The sequence below is a fragment of the Coloeus monedula genome (genome assembly GCF_965178545.1).
Source record: "Coloeus monedula genome assembly, chromosome: 10".
Taxonomy (NCBI): Eukaryota; Metazoa; Chordata; class Aves; order Passeriformes; family Corvidae; genus Coloeus; species Coloeus monedula.
In genome coordinates, this window is record NC_138790.1 from 253,064 (window position 1) to 273,999 (window position 20,936).

Consider the following 20,936-nt stretch of genomic DNA (forward strand, 5'->3'; position numbering starts at 1 on the left):
AGCTGGGATAAGTTTCCTTCTGACAGCGACGAAGTAGAGAGGCAGGCGCTGACTGTAATAATACACTGTTTCCTGTCTGCGGCTGAGCTGAGAGGTACTTCCCAACAAAAAAGGGTTTACAGGAGTTCAGGAACTCAAGCTCCACCTCTTCCAGTGAAGAGCCTTTAACTATTGAGGAAGGGTCACTAACATGGCTTCTGGCACTCAAAAACATGCTCTGAACCACCTTCCATTTCACCAAAGCATCAGAAAGAAGAAACCAAACTACACAAAATTCCCTCTCCACACAGAGGAGCCTTCTCCTATGGGATCTCAAAGCTCTGAATCAGATGGCATAAGAAGTAAATGTTGTAATTCATGTTATGTGAATGAGGGTGAAAGTCCACAACACCATTTGGTAGCAATAACTAGAAAACATTTACCAATCCACCACGTGAGAATCATATCAGAACACAAAATGTGTACCTGGAAAGATATGATGTCCTTTCCAGGCCCTCTCCTGACAATGACAGGCGTTTCTGACTAGTGTTAAAGAATACATGCTTTATACAAATCCTCCACGAAGCAGAAATGGGTCAATGAATTGATAAGGACTCACTTCAGCGTACCAACCACGCTGAAGGCAGCAGGCTTAACCCAGCTGGCACCTTCTAGAAGAGAGCAGATCTTCAGCCCATACATCAGTCTGAGGAGGAAGAATTTGTTCACCACACAAACATTTACAAAACTGGGCCAAAGGAGATGACCCAAAGTCTTTTCAAAGACTTTTGAGGGGACAGCTGTGGTGGCAAAGTGTTGACCTGAGCAACAGGCAAGAGAGTGACTGGTGTCCCCCAAACCTTGCAGGTGTCGCAGGGGAGAACAGGCATGATGGGTGGCTCAGGTCCATGACACAGGTAAAACAGATCATTTTGAGACAGAGATCAGTAAAACCTAGGCTTCCCAGCATCATCTTGAGAAAACACTATTCCAGGTTGAAGTATGGAACTCATTCTCATGGCAGATTTTGTTTTAATGCTCCTAACACAACTGCAGGCTAGTCCATTACATGGGCACCTTAACAAATCACGTTACTGCAGAACTGCACTGTCCAAGAAAAAACTGTTCATGAAAAGAGCTAAAGTCTCACTGGGAAGACCAAATGTACCCACTGTCACCCCAGATCATCTGCTTTTTAGAAATCACAAGAGGTTTTGAGGGTATGGCTGAGAAAGCACTGCTCAGAAATCAGGGCAGACTCTGACCTCACCCATCCAATGCTGCTGTGATCTCTATTTTGTTAGGAGCACAAATATAGCACACACTGATGGCAAGAATCCAGGCTAAAAGTTGACTGCTCTTGTTGAAATAAAGGGTCCTGAACTACCAGGACAACATAGTTATCATTGCATTTGTGCCACAGCAGATCTTCTCTAAGACCCTGTGCAAGATAGCAACCCTAGGAAAAGGGACTATTGAGAGACCTATACACCACTGTACCAAGGGATCATACGTGGAAAGCACCTGTCACAGCCCAGACATCCCAGAAGAATTTACCGTGCAGACAGGTGACTCTCAAGGACAGAGATGGCAGAGATGTGACAGAACCAGCAAATACCTAGAGGCCTAATGGGAGAAGAGAGCTCTGGCATAGGCTTCCCAGAGGCTTCCTGTTAAATACCTCTGCAGCCACACTGCCTGACCTAAAGGAACAATAGCTAAATATAAAGCTCTTCATTACACATCAGGGAACGGAGTTGATGTTTATTAAGAACATCATCTCAAGCTCAAAAATGCCCCATGTCACGTTCCCAGCCGATTCTGTAGTCATCTATCTGCTAATTCTGGGTAGCAGTCCTGAAAACTGTCCCCGTTGCAAACACTTACTGTGGATATCTACGCAAGATCAACCAAGTAAACCATGGTGGAATTTGTTATTACACACTTTTTTTTTAGAGGAAGAGGTCTGTGTCTTAAAACTCACTTTTCTTGCTCTCCTTCCTGCTGAGAGCAAACAAATTACCTGCCAGACATCCCATGTAAAAGGTTTACTGGCAGTTACTTTTTAACCTTACTCCTCTATCCATGCAGGACAACCTTTGCTGGCTTTGTGCTCTGGTTTTCTCCTCTCATGATGCTGCCTCCCCATGCTTCTCAATGCACTTTCAACAGTTTCTCTTCTGACTGGTCAGCCCTTATTACCTGTTTGTTTTGGATACACATTGTTCCTCCGAGGGGTTTATATGATGTTTTTGTTGGTTGTCTTTATGTCAGGACCTTAGGGATATCATTCAGGCAACCTAACCTGCAGAATCCATACATTAGGCAGTACAGATGTCTGGAGAGAGGCTGAGTTTTCTGAGAAAGAAACCACTCTTTTATAAATCCACAAGTACCAGTCTCCATTGAAAAAAAAACAGAAAACCAAAAAGAAAACCAGAACATCTAAGACTCTGCTTACAACACCACATGCTACATACTTTCAGTTTAGGAGAAAAACTCAATCGTACAACTCACTGATTTGAAACAGGGAAAAAATGCATCAAAAAATTCTGAATTTTGGAAAGGAAGATACAGAGGGGAAGCACAATGCTCTCAAAGGAAACCAACAGAAAACTGCATGACTGCATGGAATCCAAAGTACTGACAACAAAGATGTAACAGAGCAAAGAGCAGCAAGACTAGGCCACCTTCTGATCTCCTCAATGTTTTTAGAGCTCAAGTTAAACGAGTCAAGCACCTCCATAAGCCACAAGAAGAAAAAGCAGATAGAAATTAAGAGGAAACATGTTTTTCTTGAAGTTTACCTAAGCCCCATGACAGACTGCTCAGCTGGAGACAGTGCAAACCGCACCTGCTTGAATTTCAAGGTAACCCTTTACCTTTCACCAGGTAGGGAAAGCAGGGACTGGCAGAGCCTGATACCAGAGTCTTGGAAATAACTCTTCACTCTTGGACTTGGATAGGGCAGTCTGAGAGAGAAAATACACTGCTTCCTTCTGTCCCTAACGCAGTCTTCACGATGGAGATTAGATCTCTCCCAACCACAACAGTAAGCAGCACAGTAACAGTATGCTTACCTGAAAAATCTGAAGCAAAATCCAGGATAAAATGCTTTATTAACAGGTAAATAACATGACATTCTTGAAAACATATCCCCTACTCAAATCACTGCATAAACCTTCTCTTTGTACTCTCACACTGACACCTGATACCAACATTTACTTACCATACCCAGATATGCCTCCTACTTATCCAACTATGGATGTAGAAAGTGTTTTCAAGCTTTGGGAAGGTGTTGGGGTTTTATCTGGACATAGACACTGCAAAGCCAAAAGCTACAGCTACACAACAGAAACACCCTTTGACAGATGTTTAAAGCAGCAGGTCACTCGTGCTGCAGCACAAGGCACACTGCTCAGTGTTGGCCACCACCTGCAGGATCAGGAGGGATTCCTCCCCCCACCTGGATTGCTCCCCCCTTCACCTTGCCTCAGAGCAACATTTCCTTTCCCCAGGCGCTCCTTTTCCTCCATTCTGAGCCCCTCAGGAGCTGTGTGGAGGTTTGTTGCTGTTCACCAGCTCAACACTCACCCTGCAGGGCTGGCATTGATGGCTTTTTTTCTGCATGCCAGGTACTCCCCCAAATTGGAGCTTGCAGAACACCTGCACCTTAGAAATACAATCATTTTTCCTCCTACTTCTCGAGCCTGGAGAAAACGAATCAGGGACACCACCACGTTTCCAGACCGCAAATACTTAGCACACATTCCACATGTAATGAGTATCCTGAACCAATCCCACAGTTATTTCTCTCTGTTCCTCCTTTTGCTTTCCCACTATATATAGCACGCATATATAAACACACACACAGACACACACAAAGTCAGAGAAAGAAGTTTACATATTTTAATGCCTCTGGGAAAAACTAAATTCCTTTAGCAAGATCTCCAGCATAAACATGAACATCACCTCTAACTCCCTCAGCAGAACAAATTTTTCTGTCCCACTGTGCAAACGGGTTCTATCAAACCATCCTAGCTTATAGGTAAGAAAATCCCTGAATGCCAAGTCTTAGCACAATACATAGTAACCTGAGGTATTTCCCTGAGGTAATTCTCACGTGCACAAATATGAGTTATCATATTGTAAAGAAAAGTAAGTTTGTAGTTTTTTTATTTTCAGTGAAAGATGCTCTGAAGATTGTTCAGATGTTTTTCAGCTCTGCAAAAGAGACGGGATGTGGGGAAAAGATGCAAGAAGAACAGAAAATAATGCAAAAAGTCCTACCGTGAAGCTGTTGTTGACATTCTTTGTGCTTGATTCTGCCACGCTGGCATCTGTCAGATCCACCTCATCAAAAATAATGGACTGGAAAGAAATTAAAAATCCCAATAAATTCTTGAATCCAATCTATAAGCAGCAGACTCAAAGGAAGTCTGCCTAGCATGCTCTATATCACAGCCTTTTATGATTTGAAGGAAAGACACAGCACCAACAACATCAAGGACCTGGAAGTCTAGTTCCATTCACTGGGGATCACTCTGACCTATCTTCAGACAGTGAACACAATGACTTTATTTTTATTAAAGGATTATTTTAAAAGAACACCAAATAACTGTAGGTTTTGTTCTTGTGAAAGGAGACAGTTTTATGTCTAGTTGACTATCAACATACTAAGCCAGATGCATAGCATCTCTGATTTGATAAATTCTAGCCTTGCTGTCTCCTCCACTTTCTCTTTTCATTCATATTTTCTCCCTTCTATTGATTCAGAGTCCATTCCCTACTAACATGCACCAAAGGGGGAAAAAATATGGAAAAATCAGTATCACAGGTCCGCATGATGCTTCACTTCGAAACCAAGGATTTCCAAGTGTGAGGCAAAACACAGGGATCTTCTAGTAGCTACAAAGCCTGAAGACCAGTGCTTAAAGAGCTCTTTTCTCTGCTGAGGCTGCCTCCCCACTGACACCCATCTGCCCAAAGCCTCTCCACTGACTTCCCTCCTTGGCCTCACAGGTACTCTCAGGACCTTACCTTAGCAGTTTTTGCATAGTAGAGCGTCCGTCCTCGCAGCTTAAAGTATCGTCTCTTCCAGCGCTGGAAGGAGCTGGTCTGTTTCATCAGCATCCCCTCTTTTATGACAGTCTACAAAAGCATCAGAGGAGAGGGGTGAAGCACAGGTTTTACTGACAGGCACCCAGCACACACCCGTAGGGAAACAACTGCAGCTGGAGACCAATAACCTCAGTGCCCTCTGCTGGAAGCGTTGCACAGATTCATTCAGCAAAACTGAGCAGCCTTCACAAGATAAAACTCTCATGAACACACAACCCACACTGCGGTGCGGTTTTACCCTTGTCTCCAGTGCTATCACGACACCAAAGAAGATAAGTAACTTAAAACTGAATGAGCATTTCGAATCTAACAGTGACTCAGGGAGTGTAACAGTTAAACTCACCGAGGTCGGATTTCAGTCACAGGTAATTGCACCTTTCGTTTAATTGGCATCTGATTACCTGCACATACACACCCAGGATACCTGTCTCTACCTCCAGCTGTGCCTTGTGAAACTACCAGCATCTACCTGGCACGGAGGTGGCAAGCTGCAAGCCCAGGGGGTGAAGAGTGAAACCAGAGCAAAGAAGGAGCTATATCCAACCTCAGCACTTGGTATTCTTCAGATAGTCTTGGCCCTGCCTCGGTACTCTCTGGCCAGCTGCCATTTCCCAGGGCTGCAGTGCCAAAACTGTCTACGCACACTGACTTTTTTTCTTTAACTGCTTTATAACTAAACTGACATACCAGCACACACAGGCTCGTATGCTCGTTCACATACTGTGCATATGTGGGGGTATGGATTTAATCCACATGCGCTTCATTCTGCATTGTCAAAGCCATTTGATTCCTTTACTGAGGACAGGTTTGAATACCAACAGCTACATGAAAATAATCTCAAAAACTGCAGCTCAGGAAGACAAAAGGCTTGTCAGGGCTGAATGTCCAACCCCAAATTCCTGATTTTAATTACTGCCTAGGAGCTACAAGCAGTGCTATGTCATGCCTCAGTACCACAAGAAACCTAGTCGCAGGAACATACTTCTTGCTGAGAGCCCAATGCAATAAACACACAGTTAAAACACAGGACACAAATGGTCTGACAATCTTGTAAGACAGGTTATTCTGTATCTTGGTGCCAGGAAAATGACACAGCTTTAACATACCAGAGGTCTCAGTGGAATTCGGGTTTGTAACAGTCAGGTCACTGATAAGGATCAATTAATTCACAAACACAGCACCAAATGGACACTGCCAGGCTACTAGAGCACACAAAATACATACTCTTACTGATCCACAGGGTTTAGTTCATTTTAGAAATCCTTTCCAGAGCATTAAACTTGCTCTTAAAATGCTATATATATTTCTTATGTGTGCCTTTAGTTTTTGAAACAGCTGCGGATTTTAACATGTTCCACATACCCTGGCCCTTGCCAAGCTCAAAGCTTCTTCAAAAACCACTTTGAAAAAAATGCTGACTATAAGGAGAAACATCCATCTGACAATATATGCTTCTCTTCTGCTAGACTGAGCCATCCTCAAGCTGGCCTGAGAGATCACAGGGTCTGGACCACCATGGTGAAGCCTCTACTCACAAATCAGCTGGGAAAGAGCAGGCTCCAAATTCCACCAGATCCTAAAGAGAGCTGTTGGATATAGAAGCCACTATAATCTTCCTTCACTGTGTTGGGAAAGAGAAAAGGGGGACAGTTCCCCCATCTCCTGGAAGAACATCATCTACCTTGGATCCTGGGCCCTGGCCAGCTCCAAGGTTAGCAAACCCCAAGCCTCAGCACTTCCCAGTGGTCTGTTTCACAAAGCCACCTGCACCATGGCAGAAGTACCTGCCAGTGCTCAGGCAAACACCAGCTCAGTGTGCCTGCTTCAACTGGGAATTGTCAAACTCCACAGTACTTCCAGCAGAATGAAAAGAGAAAATGAAAATGCACAATCGAGGATTAAGCTCCTGTAAGGATTCCCAGACCAGCTCCCCACAGCTCTGAAACAGTCACCGAAAGGCATCTTGGCAGTCGTTTTCACAGGACACAGCAGTAGGAATACACTCTAAGAAGCATAAAGTATCTGGGAGTGGCTTTAGGGTCCGGAAGTTAAACACACTATAGCAATACCCAGAAACAAAATGTTAAACCACCTTGGAGCTGGTGTTACGTAAACAATCCAAAATTCAGACATTATCTTAGCTGAAGCTCAGCACACGAGAAAATGGAATGCAAAGACCGACTGAACAGCATCCCTTGCTGAAATGACCCTGAAGGCAAGGCCAGAGCTGAAGGCACTCATGTGGAACTGGGAAAGATGCATTCATGCTCCTATTCTGCCACGGATTTTTTATGAGTTCCCAATAAAGCAATTTTCACTCTGTGTGTCTCCATCCCCCATCTGTCAAGTGGAACAAACAGCACTAACCAACTTTGTGGAAACCCACTAAAATATATATTTCTCTCACAACCTCCAGCACCTGAGTATCAAAGAGAAATGTAAAGTCCCAGCATCCAAGTTACCACACTAATGAAATCACACATCTCTGCAGCTCATTTTTTTAAAGGGAAGAAAATGGGAAAGTGGCAGGAGATTTTCCAGATTAAGACAGAAACATATAAATAAAAAATGAGACACAGCAAGCAGCTATTGAACTCTGCAAAGCCCTGAACCAAAATCAGAGAGGAACTAAAAATTCTGGGGAAGACTCCTGGGATGCAAAGCCCAAAGATATCAAGTCAGACAGAAGGCTGATCAAAAAATAGCAACTTGCTGGAGGAGATTTCAGAGCTCTGTTGCTATGCCTATTTACAGCTATGGTTAAACTGGGGTCAGCCAGAGCCCTTACACACCCCAGGATCAGGCAGCATCACTTTAGCAAAACTCTTTCCCAGCCCACCATCATGGTAACTCTCAGCAAAACAATGCTTCTGCTTTCCCTCAGCTCTCACCTGCTCCCTGACCTCAGCTGGGCTCACTCACCTCTGCACAAGACGTGCATTCCTCCATTCCTCTTTTAAACCTTGGTTTTTTGGTTTTTTTTTTACCAAAAGGCAACACTTGCAGAGGTCACCTTGCCCCGCCCTAAGCAGCAGCTTCTGTCATTGCCAGGCTCTAACCTATAGAAAACCTCTCAGCTACCCTGCTCAGACATGAAAGGCCAGAGCAGGAGCGCTCGCTCTGCTCACAGCAAACGTGTCTGGTTCAGCACTGCCCATCTCTGCACGAGAGCAGCCGGGCTATTTATAGGCACTCAGCTCAGCACAGTTTGGTGGGTTTGGGCGGAAATGGCCAGAGATAAGATCAAGATGACTTTATAAAATGATGCAGACATCGTTGCCTTTCTCCTCATCTATTTTGACTTTACAGCCAAAGGACTTGCTACTTGCAGAGGAATGCAGCTGAAGAAAATGAACTGGGGAAAGGACCTGACTGCAAAGTGACACAAAGGAAATAAAAGGGGGGAGGTGAAGTTACTTCTGCTCCCCAGCCTCTCTGCAGATTTTTAATTGAAGATCTACTCTGATCAGATTACTGGGCATGTAATTCATCATGTAATTCAAGGTAAAAGTGAAATTGCTTCTCCCATAATGAAAAGAGAGTGTTAAGTCTATTTTTAGTATCATATATTGAATTCTATGGGAAAAGCTACTGCCCTGAAACATTATGAGATTTGATTATGCGCATCCTATCCAGGATAAATACGAAAATTGTTTGCAGTGGAACTATGCAGACTGTTTTCTTTCCAGCTGAGTCCCTTTCCAGTGTGGTGTCCTGTGGCATGGCATTCTGTGGGCAGAGAGATAACACTATGAAAAAATGAATTATCTTCTTGGATCAAATGTAAAATGATGTGCTACTGGTTTCAACACTGACCCCCTTTTATCATATTTCAAATCAGTGTAAAAAAGGCTACCAAACAAGCCGACAATTTAAAGCAACACGGCACATAGCAGAGAGTCTTAAAAAGTCTGAAAACATAGACAGCTGAAAGGCAAGGCCTAGGCAATTTCTAGCATTTTAGTATTTATCTCTGGCCTTGAAGAACAGCAACTTCCTGCAGAAAAATATTCAGTTCATGGCAAGCAATACACAACCCTCCCCCCAGCTCATCCCCTTTCAAAACTTGATATTTAGGAAGAGACATAGTATCTTCTCAGATTTGTCCTGTCAAAACGGGTGCAGGGTTCAGGCCTAATCCTGAACTGACAAAAGAAAAGTTTTGCCACTGACCTCAACAGAAATAATTTCAAACATCTCAGAGGACTTAAAAGAAGAACTTAAAAGAGAGCCTAATGCTTCACTGCTTCCCCTTCCCACCCTGTAAGAACAAGAAGCCAAAAGATTAACAGGAGCTGTTCAGAAAACCAGCAAGACACAGCTGTGTTTTCGGCAGCACGGCTCATGTGAGGTGTCTTTGCACCCAGTAACCCATGTCAGGAGGTCAGAGACAGCCTCCACAGTTTTAAGTGCTTTCTACACTGATAACATGAGTGATTCTACTAGAAGTTAGGAAGGATCATGTCAGATTTCAGCTACTTTCCGATTACATCCCTTGTTCTCCTGCACATAGTAGTGCTCACCAAGTGAAACACAGGAGCAGACAATCCTTTCTGAAGTTTAAACCTATTGCCCCATTTGGAAGTAGGGCTCTTGATAAAACTAATTTCCTCATCTGGAAAACAAGCCCTATTAGCCAGACTGAGGGTGACTATCAAGCGTGTCCTGCTGTCAGGCTGGCAAGTGTCCCTTGGCACAGGGAGGCTCAAAACCATGTTTGATAGAGACAGAGGAAGAACAATGCAACTTATTTCACTGCTGAGATCATAACATATTTTCAGGGGCAATTACTCAGTGCAGAGTATCTAAAACAAGAATTATGCTCCACTGACACTTCTTTCCAATGAGGAAAAAGAACTATGTACAAGGTAACAGCAAAATGATTCAAAGCTATCTAAATAGCAACTAAAGAATCCCAAACCCGAAGTTCTCAGCATCTGGATTTCTGTTTTCCATGTGTCTTCAAAATCTAAAAGCTTTAGGACACACACTGTTTTTATTTGTATGTACCATAAAACACTGATGCCAAACAACGAATAATTGACTACACAAAGCACCAAATGCAGAGAGGAAAAAACAAAATGCAAAAGCATATGGGGAACTGGGCTGTCTTTACAGATGCTTACTAGGGAATTTTACAGGCAGCTGATCCCCAGGGACCAAACAACCTCATCTAGTCACTGATTTTGGGTAAACCATGGCAAAAAGGATAGGAGTAGGTCTGCAGGCGCTTAAACACGGCCAGCCAGCCTTGCCGTGCTAGAGCAGGTACAAATCTGAGCCCTGTACCTTGTTGTGGGTAAAACAGCTTTAGTAGCTGGTGTCATAAAAGCTCTCTGTGGTCATAAACATGAAACTAATTAATATTTAGAAATCAAATAAAACACAGTAAATCCAACAAAGAAACTACAGGAATAAATCCAGCCAACCCCACAGAACAAGACATGAAAGGTCAAAACAAGGGGGTTAACAAGCTAATCTGAGAGCAACATCCTTCCACCAGACAGTGGTCACACCCTGGAAATGAACGCCAGGAAGTTTGGAGAGGTGAAATCTGATCAGTAAAGCAATTCTAACTATGGGACACACAGAGAGCTATACAGATCTATAGGGGAGCACAAGGTAATTACCGGTTGTGTAGTCCTGTTTTGGAATTCTACAGTAAATGCACTTTGCTCTTGAAAAAGTGAAAATGGCATTAAGATTTCTTTCACTGGTATCAAAAGAGCAAGACATTATGAGAACTCACAGCAAAAAAAGGACTCCTGAAGAGGAGAAAAAGAAAAGAAAATCAGAGCTGGAATCAAATGTCAAAATAGAAGCTGGGGCAGTGAGTCAGAGGCCCAACAACAGAAGCCGAGCACTACAGCTAATGAAGGGGGTTACAGCACAGACCTTTGTACACGCACACGGGAAAGCCTGCGAAAACTCTCCTAACAATCATCCTCCCAATTCTCCTCTTTTGTAACCTCCAGCCCTGCTGAATGAGCTGGACTCGGCACACCCAGTGAGAGACTGGGGCGAGCACGGCGAGCTCTCCTACAGCCTCCCTGCAACTCCCGAGACAGCAGCCTATCCAAGGAGTAGCTGAGGTATCACTGAAACAGGAAATGCAAGCTCATTCTCCAGATCCGCAGGAAAAAACAGGAGTTTGTAGCAAATAAATACTGCAAAGGTTTAATTTGCCTTGGCACAGATAAATGGTCAAACACTTCATTCTTCATTAGTTAAGGCTGCAGCCAATAAAGAACAGGTCTTTGAACCAGCTTCTTTCAATACCAGGTTCAGCTGCTACTGTTACGAACAACTCTCCTAAAAGAGATATACAGTCACAGACCTAAAGTGAACAAATTAACAAATGAAAAACAATTTGAAAAAACACAAGAATGTATATGGGGAAGGAAATACAACATACAGCATATCAATGCACAGCTCCTTAGTAAAATGAGCTCTGTCAGAGAGCTCCAAGCAAAGTACTTAAAACAGATGAATACTCTGGTCAGCTACTTAGAAGGGAGAATGAAAAACACACCAGTACACTGATTCAGGATGAGTTAGGAGCTGGACAACTCCTGGCACACTAACTGCTTAAGCCTCAGGATGCTTTCCATAGGCTTCCAGCATCCTTCCCAAACACATTTATCACAAGAGGGAAACTGAGTATAAAGCTCCAGTCAAACTATAGCAAAGCTGGAAGATAAGGGCTCAAACCCATGCACAGAGGTAACTAAAGCCAAAAAGGCAACAGTTTAACAGCTACCTGAAAATTCTGGAATAGAATAAAATTTTAAAGGGTACTAATTAAACACGAGCTTTATACATTTAAGGACAAACATGAAAAGTTTGACTGTTATTTTTTCTACCATCTAAAATTACACATACATGACTACATCCCATCCTTGGGCATTTTTCCCATACACAAAAAATGCCAAAGCATGCTACCTACTATAAAACCTTCAGGTCTGAGACACACCTGTCACAAGCTATGCACCAGCACCACAGAATCCCGTCTGAACTCAGAAGCACGTGGCTCTGCTGGCTGAGGTGCAGCGAAAGAACCTCATTTGGAATCACAGCTTGTACACAGAACCCTCTAACACTGCAGCCTGCACCACCACAGCTTAAGTCACACTCTTATTCGTTCAGAGAGACAAGTTACTACCAAAAAACACATGTCTAAGCCCCCCCATCCACTTCACCAGCAGGCAGAAAGAGCCAGGCACTCACCACAGTGGGCTGTCAGGGCCATTTGACATGAGAGTACCAGGCTGGGGAGTGTGACCAGTGCGAGCACAGAAGAGCAAATATAAGGGAAAGCACATGCAGAATACAGCTGTGGATCTCACCCTCACACTCATAACCACCCCATCCTTCCCACACCACTAAACGTCATGGAGACCTTGGCCAAGTAGGAAGGAAAAGTCAGCAGAAAGTACTGGTATGAGAACTTCAGGACACGGGAAAGCAAAAGTTATACCTTGAGGAAGAAAACTGAATCCTTTGCCCTTGCGTTGAGGAGACTGAAAGAAGACAGCTTCCTCCCGCTGTGTATGGATTCCCATCACCTCTGCTACTGAATTCTGCAAGGAGCCTTGTTTGGTGGGGACTGGCAGATGCAGAGCCAAATCCTCATCCTTTTACTCCAACTGGTATTCAAATAGGTTGAGAGCAGAAAGCAGCTCTTGGCCTTTGGCCACTTAATTAATACTCAGGTATCTTAAAATTTATTTTTATCTCCTCTGTAACAACTGTCGTAATCAGATTTTCCATATTTATGTATTAAACAACCTATGCTTTAAAGTTTTTTTTTCCCCTCATCTATTTAACGTAGTTTTTAAAGGATACTGCAAAGTTTTAATTTGTTTTTCCACTTTCCCTCTTTTAATGTTCTGCAAATACCTTTGACCATGCCAAGACTTCTTGATCAGCACCAGCAACAACAAGGAAGATGAGCACAGCCCTGGGAACACCATTTTGTTAACTTTCAGCTGAACAGAAGGGGCTGGCTCAAGTTCCCAGAATACTAATTTTTAATAAAACCTCAATGATAGATCTACACATTCTAGACAGTGCTCTGCCCTGCCTCAGCCGAGAGCAGTTCCAAGAGCAGGCAGCTCGCCCTCCCTGTTTTACCAGACACGTTTCTGTCATTCAAAGACCACTGCAGGCGGCTGTTCCACAGGGTGTGACATTACGTGGAGCTTGCACCACCTGCCTCAGCTCCCAGGTCTGGGGATGCCCTGGGTGATTTTATGCATTTGATATAGGAAGTATGTATCTACATTTCCCCTGTAGGAAACTGCAGGTGGTATCACCTCTCCTCACTAGAAAATTACATGGCTAAATTTACTAAAGCTTGCAAGACTCAAGTGCAATTTGCTCGATGCAAGCATTATGTGATCAAGAGGGCATTTCCTTTCTGAAAAAAGCCAAACCACAACATCAGAACAGTGATCAGATGTAAAACTTTTCAACTTAGCAATGAGACGATGAGGAAACAAAGAGATCTCCTCTAAAACCAAATGAAGTGATCCTGTATAATCAATCACCTAACTCAGAAGTGGTAATGTAGCCATCAAGCCAACCTTCTCCTCTCTGGACAAGAGCAGCCAGCTTTAGACCTCCTTCTCCTCTATGTAAGCACTCTCATGTCCAGGTGTGGTCCAGGGCCTGCAGACTGCAAGCTCCACAGCCTGTGGAAGCACTGCACTGCTGCTGCAGAGGTGCAGCACTACTGAACAGGGCATGCATGATAAGCACATTGCCTTCTGGAGTGTTTTATATAAAATGTGTGAGAAGGGAGCACAAACTATGGCAGCTGCTGTGGAACAGTGCTGCTGCCTCAGCTATTCTGCCTAAAGCTCAGCTACCCCTGGATAACTATCCCACAGGGCTGCAGTACCAAACAGAAGCACCTTCTTTCTTCAAGAGACACATAAATTCTTAGTGAAACAAGAAGCAATAACCACTTAGTGAAGAAAAAGCAGGGAACGAACTGTTTCAGTGGAGAGTTAATAAAACAGCCTTTAAATAATGGTTGCTGCATATGAGATCTTGAAAAAACGTGTTCCAAGAGGAACACGTATTCACTTGGGACAGTAGTGTGCTGCGAAATTTCCAATGATGCTGTCCCTACATCGAGGGTAAATCTCAAGCTTTCCAGGAACAGGGAACAAACCCTCTCTGTTTTACTTGTGCTTTCTCTTACATATGCAGGTATAGCTGCTATTTCAGAAAGAATCAGACTGGATTTGTAGTTAAAGAAGGTAGAGTTATACAGTGTCTTACGTGGTATACTGGGTTTTCTAATCAGGTAATTTGGCGATAGACATTTCACAGTTTTCATTTATGATCCTGTACTCCTCCAAGTAAGAACTCAATAATTTTTCCATAACTAGAGGTTTTAGGGAAAATACACCAAATATATGACTTAAGTTTTATTTTTAAAAACCAAGCAATCAGACCAAAACATTCATTTGTCTCTAATTTTATTAGAGAGAAGAATTAGTAGCCTGGAAACTTTTTAGCAATGTGGTCTAAGTAAATCCATGCTCTCAACACATGCAAAAAAAAAGTTTAATGTTAGCTCTTTAGTTCCTGGAACCTGATCTATAGTTAGAAGGAATGAGAAACGCTACAAGTGCGCGTGGTTTTGTGCTTTGTTTCGTTGTGCAGTAGGTTTTTTTTAGTTTGGGCTTGTTGTTTTTTGGGGTTTTTTTAACAAGGAAGTAACAGCTGTTGCTTTCATACAGCATCCAAAACTCTCCAGCAGCAAGGCACAAGTGGGAACAGTGCTGGGAGGCTTTCCAAATTGTCAGAACAGATGAGTCTGAAGTGCACATGAAACAGAATGTAGATTAAGACAGAAACATTCATACGGCCTAAAATCCTACCTTTTTCCTTAGTGCTCAGAGAAGAAACTAGTATGCTCATGCTGTTAATCCAAGAAAATTCACGTCCTTAAACCTATGCTCAAGATGTTCAGTTTCAGTTCAATCATGAAAACTTCTCTTTTGCAAAAGCTCTCTCTCTTTTTAGGTGAAGAGTTCCCAGTTTCTACCTGGATTAAAGCATAAGCCACCACAATTTATAACATGAAGATCCTAAAGTGTCCTCTTTCAAATAACCTGTTAGAAAGCAGCAAAACAAAGCCAGAAAGACATTTTAATATGTTTTAGTGGAAGATGCCACAGACAGAACATGAATTAAGTCATGAATTCCTGAAAATTCCTTCCTCATTTCTTGCTTATTTCTTTTACAATGTTGCTTTACTGAAATGCTTTGCTTCTTATCATAACACTTCTTTCAATACTTGTATTTCAAACTAATAAACTTCTCATTTTCCTCACTCTCATCTCAGGAAATCTTAAAACATTTGCACTACAGAAATAAAAATAACACTTCTTTACCTATAAAATGGACATTTTATCTAACAGGCAATACAAGAAGAAACAAAATTAGCTTTCTTCAGTTGCCCATGCTGCCCACCATGTCTCTGAGGACTCAGCATAGTATGCTCTGGAAACCTGCACAAAAACCAGGAGAAACGTTTTGCTTCCCCCTGTTTTTCTGCCTTCATGCTGCAAGGTGGCTCCAAGACCTCAAGGCTATTCATCAGAAAGACAATCACAACTTCCCACAGTGCAAAAGGCATCACCTATACCTGGTACACAGCACAGAGAAGGGAAATGTGCTAGTTCAGATAGTGAACAGCCTGTCCACTGCAGCATAAAGCTCAACGCTAGTTCATTTGTACTGCTTTTCAGAATATAAATGAACCTGACATATCTCTGCTACTGGAGCTAGACAGCTTCCAGTATCCCAGAAAGTTTGGAAAGAGGCTCACTCTGTTTGCAACCCTGGTGAAATAAATATTGCAAACTTGTGTTTAAAAGTTCAAGGCAATGATAAATGCTTATAAAAATGAAAATATTACAGAGAAATTGCTTGTGAAAGTAAACAGAACTTAGACGGAATTAGTCTAAACAAGAAGCTCTCCTGATGCCACCCAAGGACGCTGCTGAAATCCTGTCTGGTAAACAAACTGAGAGCTCAACACACCAAAGTCGGCAGGCTGGAAATCCCACAGAACTGATGAATGAAATGGGAAGATGGCCTGTTCATCCAACCTCCTGCTTTCTGAGGGTTGTAATGTGATGCTGGAAATGAAAGGTCAAGTTCGAAGGAAGAAGCACACTTCATTCTCAGAGCTTATAAAAGGCGCTGCACTCCTTGGTTTCACACCCTCAGCTCACAGGACCACTTTGGATATTCCTGTGCCTCAGTCCATGCCGAGTGAAAACAAGATGACATTACCACTTCGGCTGGCCAGCTGAGGTCTCAGCACTGCTTAGGAGGTGGGAGCAAAGTCCTGCTGTTGCCTCTCCTCACACACGCCTTCCTTCTCTTAGGTCATTTCATCTCTTTCCTAATTCCTATCCATTCAAAAATACTTAATCTTAGCTGACCAACAGTTTCTGCAGCTGCACCAACACCAGCCTGAGACCAGAGAGGAGCTAAAAGCTCCTCTGAAGCTTGATGCTGGTACAAGTCTGTCAGGCCTCGAAATGGCTGATCAAGCACACAGTGCAGCCTCTGCTTCTTGGCCAGCTGAGACAAGAGCACTCACACTACCTGCTATACCTGATCATGTGAGGCTTTCTTCTTTCCCCATAATCAGTAAAAGACTGTTAAACATGCTTCCTTTATACCTTCTTCTCTGCCTCAAAAATTCTTTCTAGCTAAAAGCAAGTAAGTACATTAGAACACAGTACTTCACTTTCCAAACACTGAGCCTTCCACCTCTCCTTCCCCCACCCTTTGCCTCACAAGGGACTGGATTTTTAGCTAAAGAGATATTACCTATGATTTGCCTTTAGACCCTGCACATCAACACCTCAGTCCTTAAACATCCAAACAATTCCACTTGCCCACTACTACCACACCAAGCTACTTCAGTCAAACATGGTTGGACAATCTCTGGGCTCTAAGACAAGTTCACTGAAGTTTTATGGTCTTGCAAGCAAGCAAGCAGCTTTAAGTTACAGCATTTCTTAGGAAAACAAATGGCAGGACCAGAGGAAGGGAAAAGTATCTTCCAAGTGCTTGCAGCTGTGACAAACAAGAAAATTCTGAGGAATTCCATGGCCACAGCAGACTTCGCGCTCAAGCTGTGATAACCGTAAGCTTCCATGGTGACTTAGCTGTACTTACAGGCATGGTCTTAAGCTAACTGCAGCAAAAGATGTGATCAGAAGAGATTTATATCCTCAGGCCACAGTAAAAGTCTGCCTGCATCTCTTACTGTCACTGACGGACCTGTCCAACAGCTTCTACAGCTTGCAGCAGTCTGCACTCTATCATTCAACAGACAAATTCAGAATTAGGTCTGCCTTTACAAAGGAAGTGAGCTCCTCAAAGTCTCATCAAAACTATGATTACCCACAGAGTTGTCTTTGCTCCTTGCCCTCAGGGCAAGGAAAGAGTATACATGCAGCAGCATGCAGAAAAGACGATGACAAACCAAAATGACAACAACAAGCAATAGAACAAATCAATCTGGAATACCCTAATACCTGGGCTTAGTTGGAAAATATGACACTATTTAGTCAAAGGTTTTCTGCAGGTTAACACACAGAAGGCTTACCAGCTGTAGACAATATCTGTTTATAATCCTTGTTCTTAATACGCTTATGTTTGCATATACAAGTGGCTGGTTTCATCTTTTTCCAGCCATGCTGACACGGGAAGTGATGTAAAACAGGGAAAACTATTAAGTAGGGACAGGAGGACATGTTCTGCTATATTCAAACAAAAATACAACCCAATGCACCTTTCACCTTAGCATCTCTAACATCCTGCTACAAGCAAGAGTTCCCACTCTAGCACTGGAAAAGTCTTTGTATCCCTGCTCTCAACACCACCATGGAGGCATCCTTCCTCCCTTTCCACGAGACCCCTGCCACAAGTGGTGTTAATAAATCCCAAGGTTCATCCAATCTCCAGCAAGACAAATTCTTAACATTCAGCACTCCAGGTGCAGGAAAATATCGCAAAAGGCTTATTTTTTTTCACAGCAGAATAACAGACTAGCTTAAGTCACCCGGTGCTACAGCACAGTTGAAATCTGCTTGATACAGAACATCAACAGATTTAGAGGGCTCCAGGGTCTCCTCATGTGATCAAAAGAACCATCTCCCAGCCCAGCCCCACAGTGCCTCAGCCCACAAAGCCAGTGGCAGTGCCAGCAGCACCTCACAGATGGAGGAAGCAGCCCCATCATGGTCCTCACATAACGACTGCACTTTGTCACAGGGGTTTCACAGCTGCAACCAATGCAGCCAAACAAGGATGCGCAGCAGAATGATGGCAGATCCTGTGTCTGAAAGCAGGGCAAACCAGCCAGCATGAAGAAGAGCCCTTTGGACAATGCTTCAGACACTGCACCATGCAGAGACACTTGCTCTCCTTTGATATGAGTACAAGAGAAGCAACACTGAGATGCAGCACCAGTGCCGAGCGAGCTTTTGCATCCCCAAAGCTGCACCGTGCTTGTCCATGCTGCAGAGACAAGGTGAGCACAAGGCAGGTGATGGCAGAGTAACTAACCTGGTATTTCTAAGCAGAAATACATGACACAACAGTCCAAGAGTTACACAGGAGCTTAATGGCTACAAAGAAAAATCATGCTGCTATAATAAAAATAGTACAGAAAAGGGAAACTCCCTATGGGTGGTTCCCAGTCTAAGGTTGAAGGAAACCTTCACATCTTCTCTTACAGTAACAATACAGAGGAACTACAGCTGCGGTTATAGTTGCAGAATGTTGTTACTGCCCCTAAAAAACCGGTGTCATTGTTCCAGGATGCACCAGAGAGGGGTAAAATATGACTGGGCCAAGGGAATCTGGGTGGAAAGGACTGTTACCTTACCAGGAAGACAAAGCAGGACAGACAAAGCTGGGAACAAAGACTAACCAGCTGTAAGATCACTGCTTGGCCAGACAGAACGCCAAATACTGCTATATCGCTACAGAAAGGTAAAACAGCACAATGCAAGATGGGGAAAATTAGGATGCACAAAAAGGATGAGAAGATGCTGAGGGAGGCACACGCAAGGACTGTAGGAAATAACAACGAGGGCTGCACCTTCCAAAAGCAGAGCTCTGATGATGAGACAGTGACTTGTGCCAAGTACAACAGGACGACAGAGGAGGGAGGTGTTGGAAGGTGATATGGAACAATGTGACAGGGATCTATGGCTGGGATGTGCAGAGGTTCTCAGGGAACGTATGGGGAGGTGAGGAAGGAGCCCGTGGCAATGGTGACATGGGGAGAAAAGGGGAGATGCAGCTTCATGGAGTGAGGATGCCCTTAAGGACTCAAATACCAGGTAAATGGGGCAGCACTAGGGAGTAGGAGCCCAAATCTGACCTCCATGATTCCAAGAAAATATTACAGGGAAAGAGAGTAAGGAAGGAAAGAAGTAAAACAGGGTTCTACTGAGCCTGGGTACACTGATCACTGAGCTGGGTAAAGCTCCCTGGAAGGTCTGAACCTTGGCACTGGGAAGAAGGTGGCCTGAGCTGGGCTACTGGGGAGGGGAACTGGAGAGGTTCAGGGAGGCAGTTTGGGGATGGCACCTGCCGGGTGGTCAGGGGCAACTCCAGCAGCCCCTGAGGGCAGTTTGTGGGGCGCTGGCAGACGCTGAAGGGCATTTAGGGGGCAGCTGTTAATGAGCACCTGAGAAACAGTTCATTATGGGGATCCCTGAGGGGCATTTTTGGGGTTCACAAGTGCCTGGAAAGCTGTTGGGGGTGTTGTCAGGGGGTCTCTGCTGTGTGGATTGGAGATGGCCAGCAGGACCCTGAGGGGTGGTTCGGCTGACACCGAAAACGACGGGGTAAATAAAACTAACATAAACACTATTTGTTACAATTAAAGATTTTCCCAACAGGGGCAAAGGGGGAAATGGCCGAGTCCTGAGGGGCGCTTTGGCGGATGTGAGGTGGTCACCGGCAGATCCCTGAGGGGTTGTTGTGAGGGGAGAGGAGCAGGATGTGTGGGGGATCGCCGGCAGCTCCCTGAGGGACGGGCTCGGTGACAGGCCGCCGGAGAAAGCTTCGGGGGTCTCTGGCAACTCCCAAAGCGGCGGCCCGGGCTGGCGGCGGCGCGGACCGTGCCGGGCGGGAGGGAGGGGCGGCAGCACCGAGCGCAACGCGGAGGCAGCGCCGGCCGCAGCGCCGCCAGCAGCCCGAGGCCCTGCCCGCGGCCCCCTCCCGCCGCACGCACCTTCTGGCGGATCTGCCCGGACGTCGACACTTTGCGGATGAGCTTCTGCAGGGAGCCGGGCTCCTGCTCCGGCTCGCTGTCCGACGACTCCTCGGGCACGGCGCCGGCGGCCGGCTCCGGCTGTGTCTGCTCAGCCCCCGCCGCCGCCGCCGCCATGCTGCACGGACCGGCGGCGCGAGCGGCGCCCCCTACCGGCCGGCCCCGCGCGAGCGGCGCCCCCCAGCGGCGGCCGCGTCACAGGGCGGCGGCGGCGGAGGGGCGGGAGGGGCCCGGGGCGGGGAAGGGCCCGGCCGCCGTAACGGGACGGTCACGGCCCTTCCCCGCTCCTCCGCGGCTCGCTGCGAACCGCCCGAGCGCCGATCGTACCGGCCCAGCCGTGGCTCCGTGGAGCCGAAGCAAAGGTGTTCAGCGCAGCCCTCCCTGCTGAGGCGAGCCCGACAGCCCGGACCGCGGTCCCCGTTTCTCCCCATTGTTTGTGGCTACTGCAGCACAGCATCACACAATCATTCGGGTTGGAAAAGACCTCTGACATCATCGAGTCCAACCT

General features: G+C 45.0%; 1 protein-coding gene across 1 annotated transcript in view; it reads right to left on the bottom strand.

Annotated features, from left to right (window-relative positions):
- The window catches only part of DGKD (diacylglycerol kinase delta), a gene marked incomplete at its 5' end in the record, with an annotated part of 58,413 nt that extends 37,868 nt beyond the window's left edge, over positions 1-20,545 (bottom strand). Inside the window, 3 exons of the mRNA XM_082288226.1 lie at positions 4,270-4,350; positions 5,020-5,130; positions 20,390-20,545. Of these exons, the coding sequence (XP_082144352.1) occupies positions 4,270-4,350; positions 5,020-5,130; positions 20,390-20,545 (348 nt within the window). The remainder of the gene's footprint in view (positions 1-4,269; positions 4,351-5,019; positions 5,131-20,389) is intronic.
- Between the last annotated feature and the right edge of the window lie 391 nt (positions 20,546-20,936).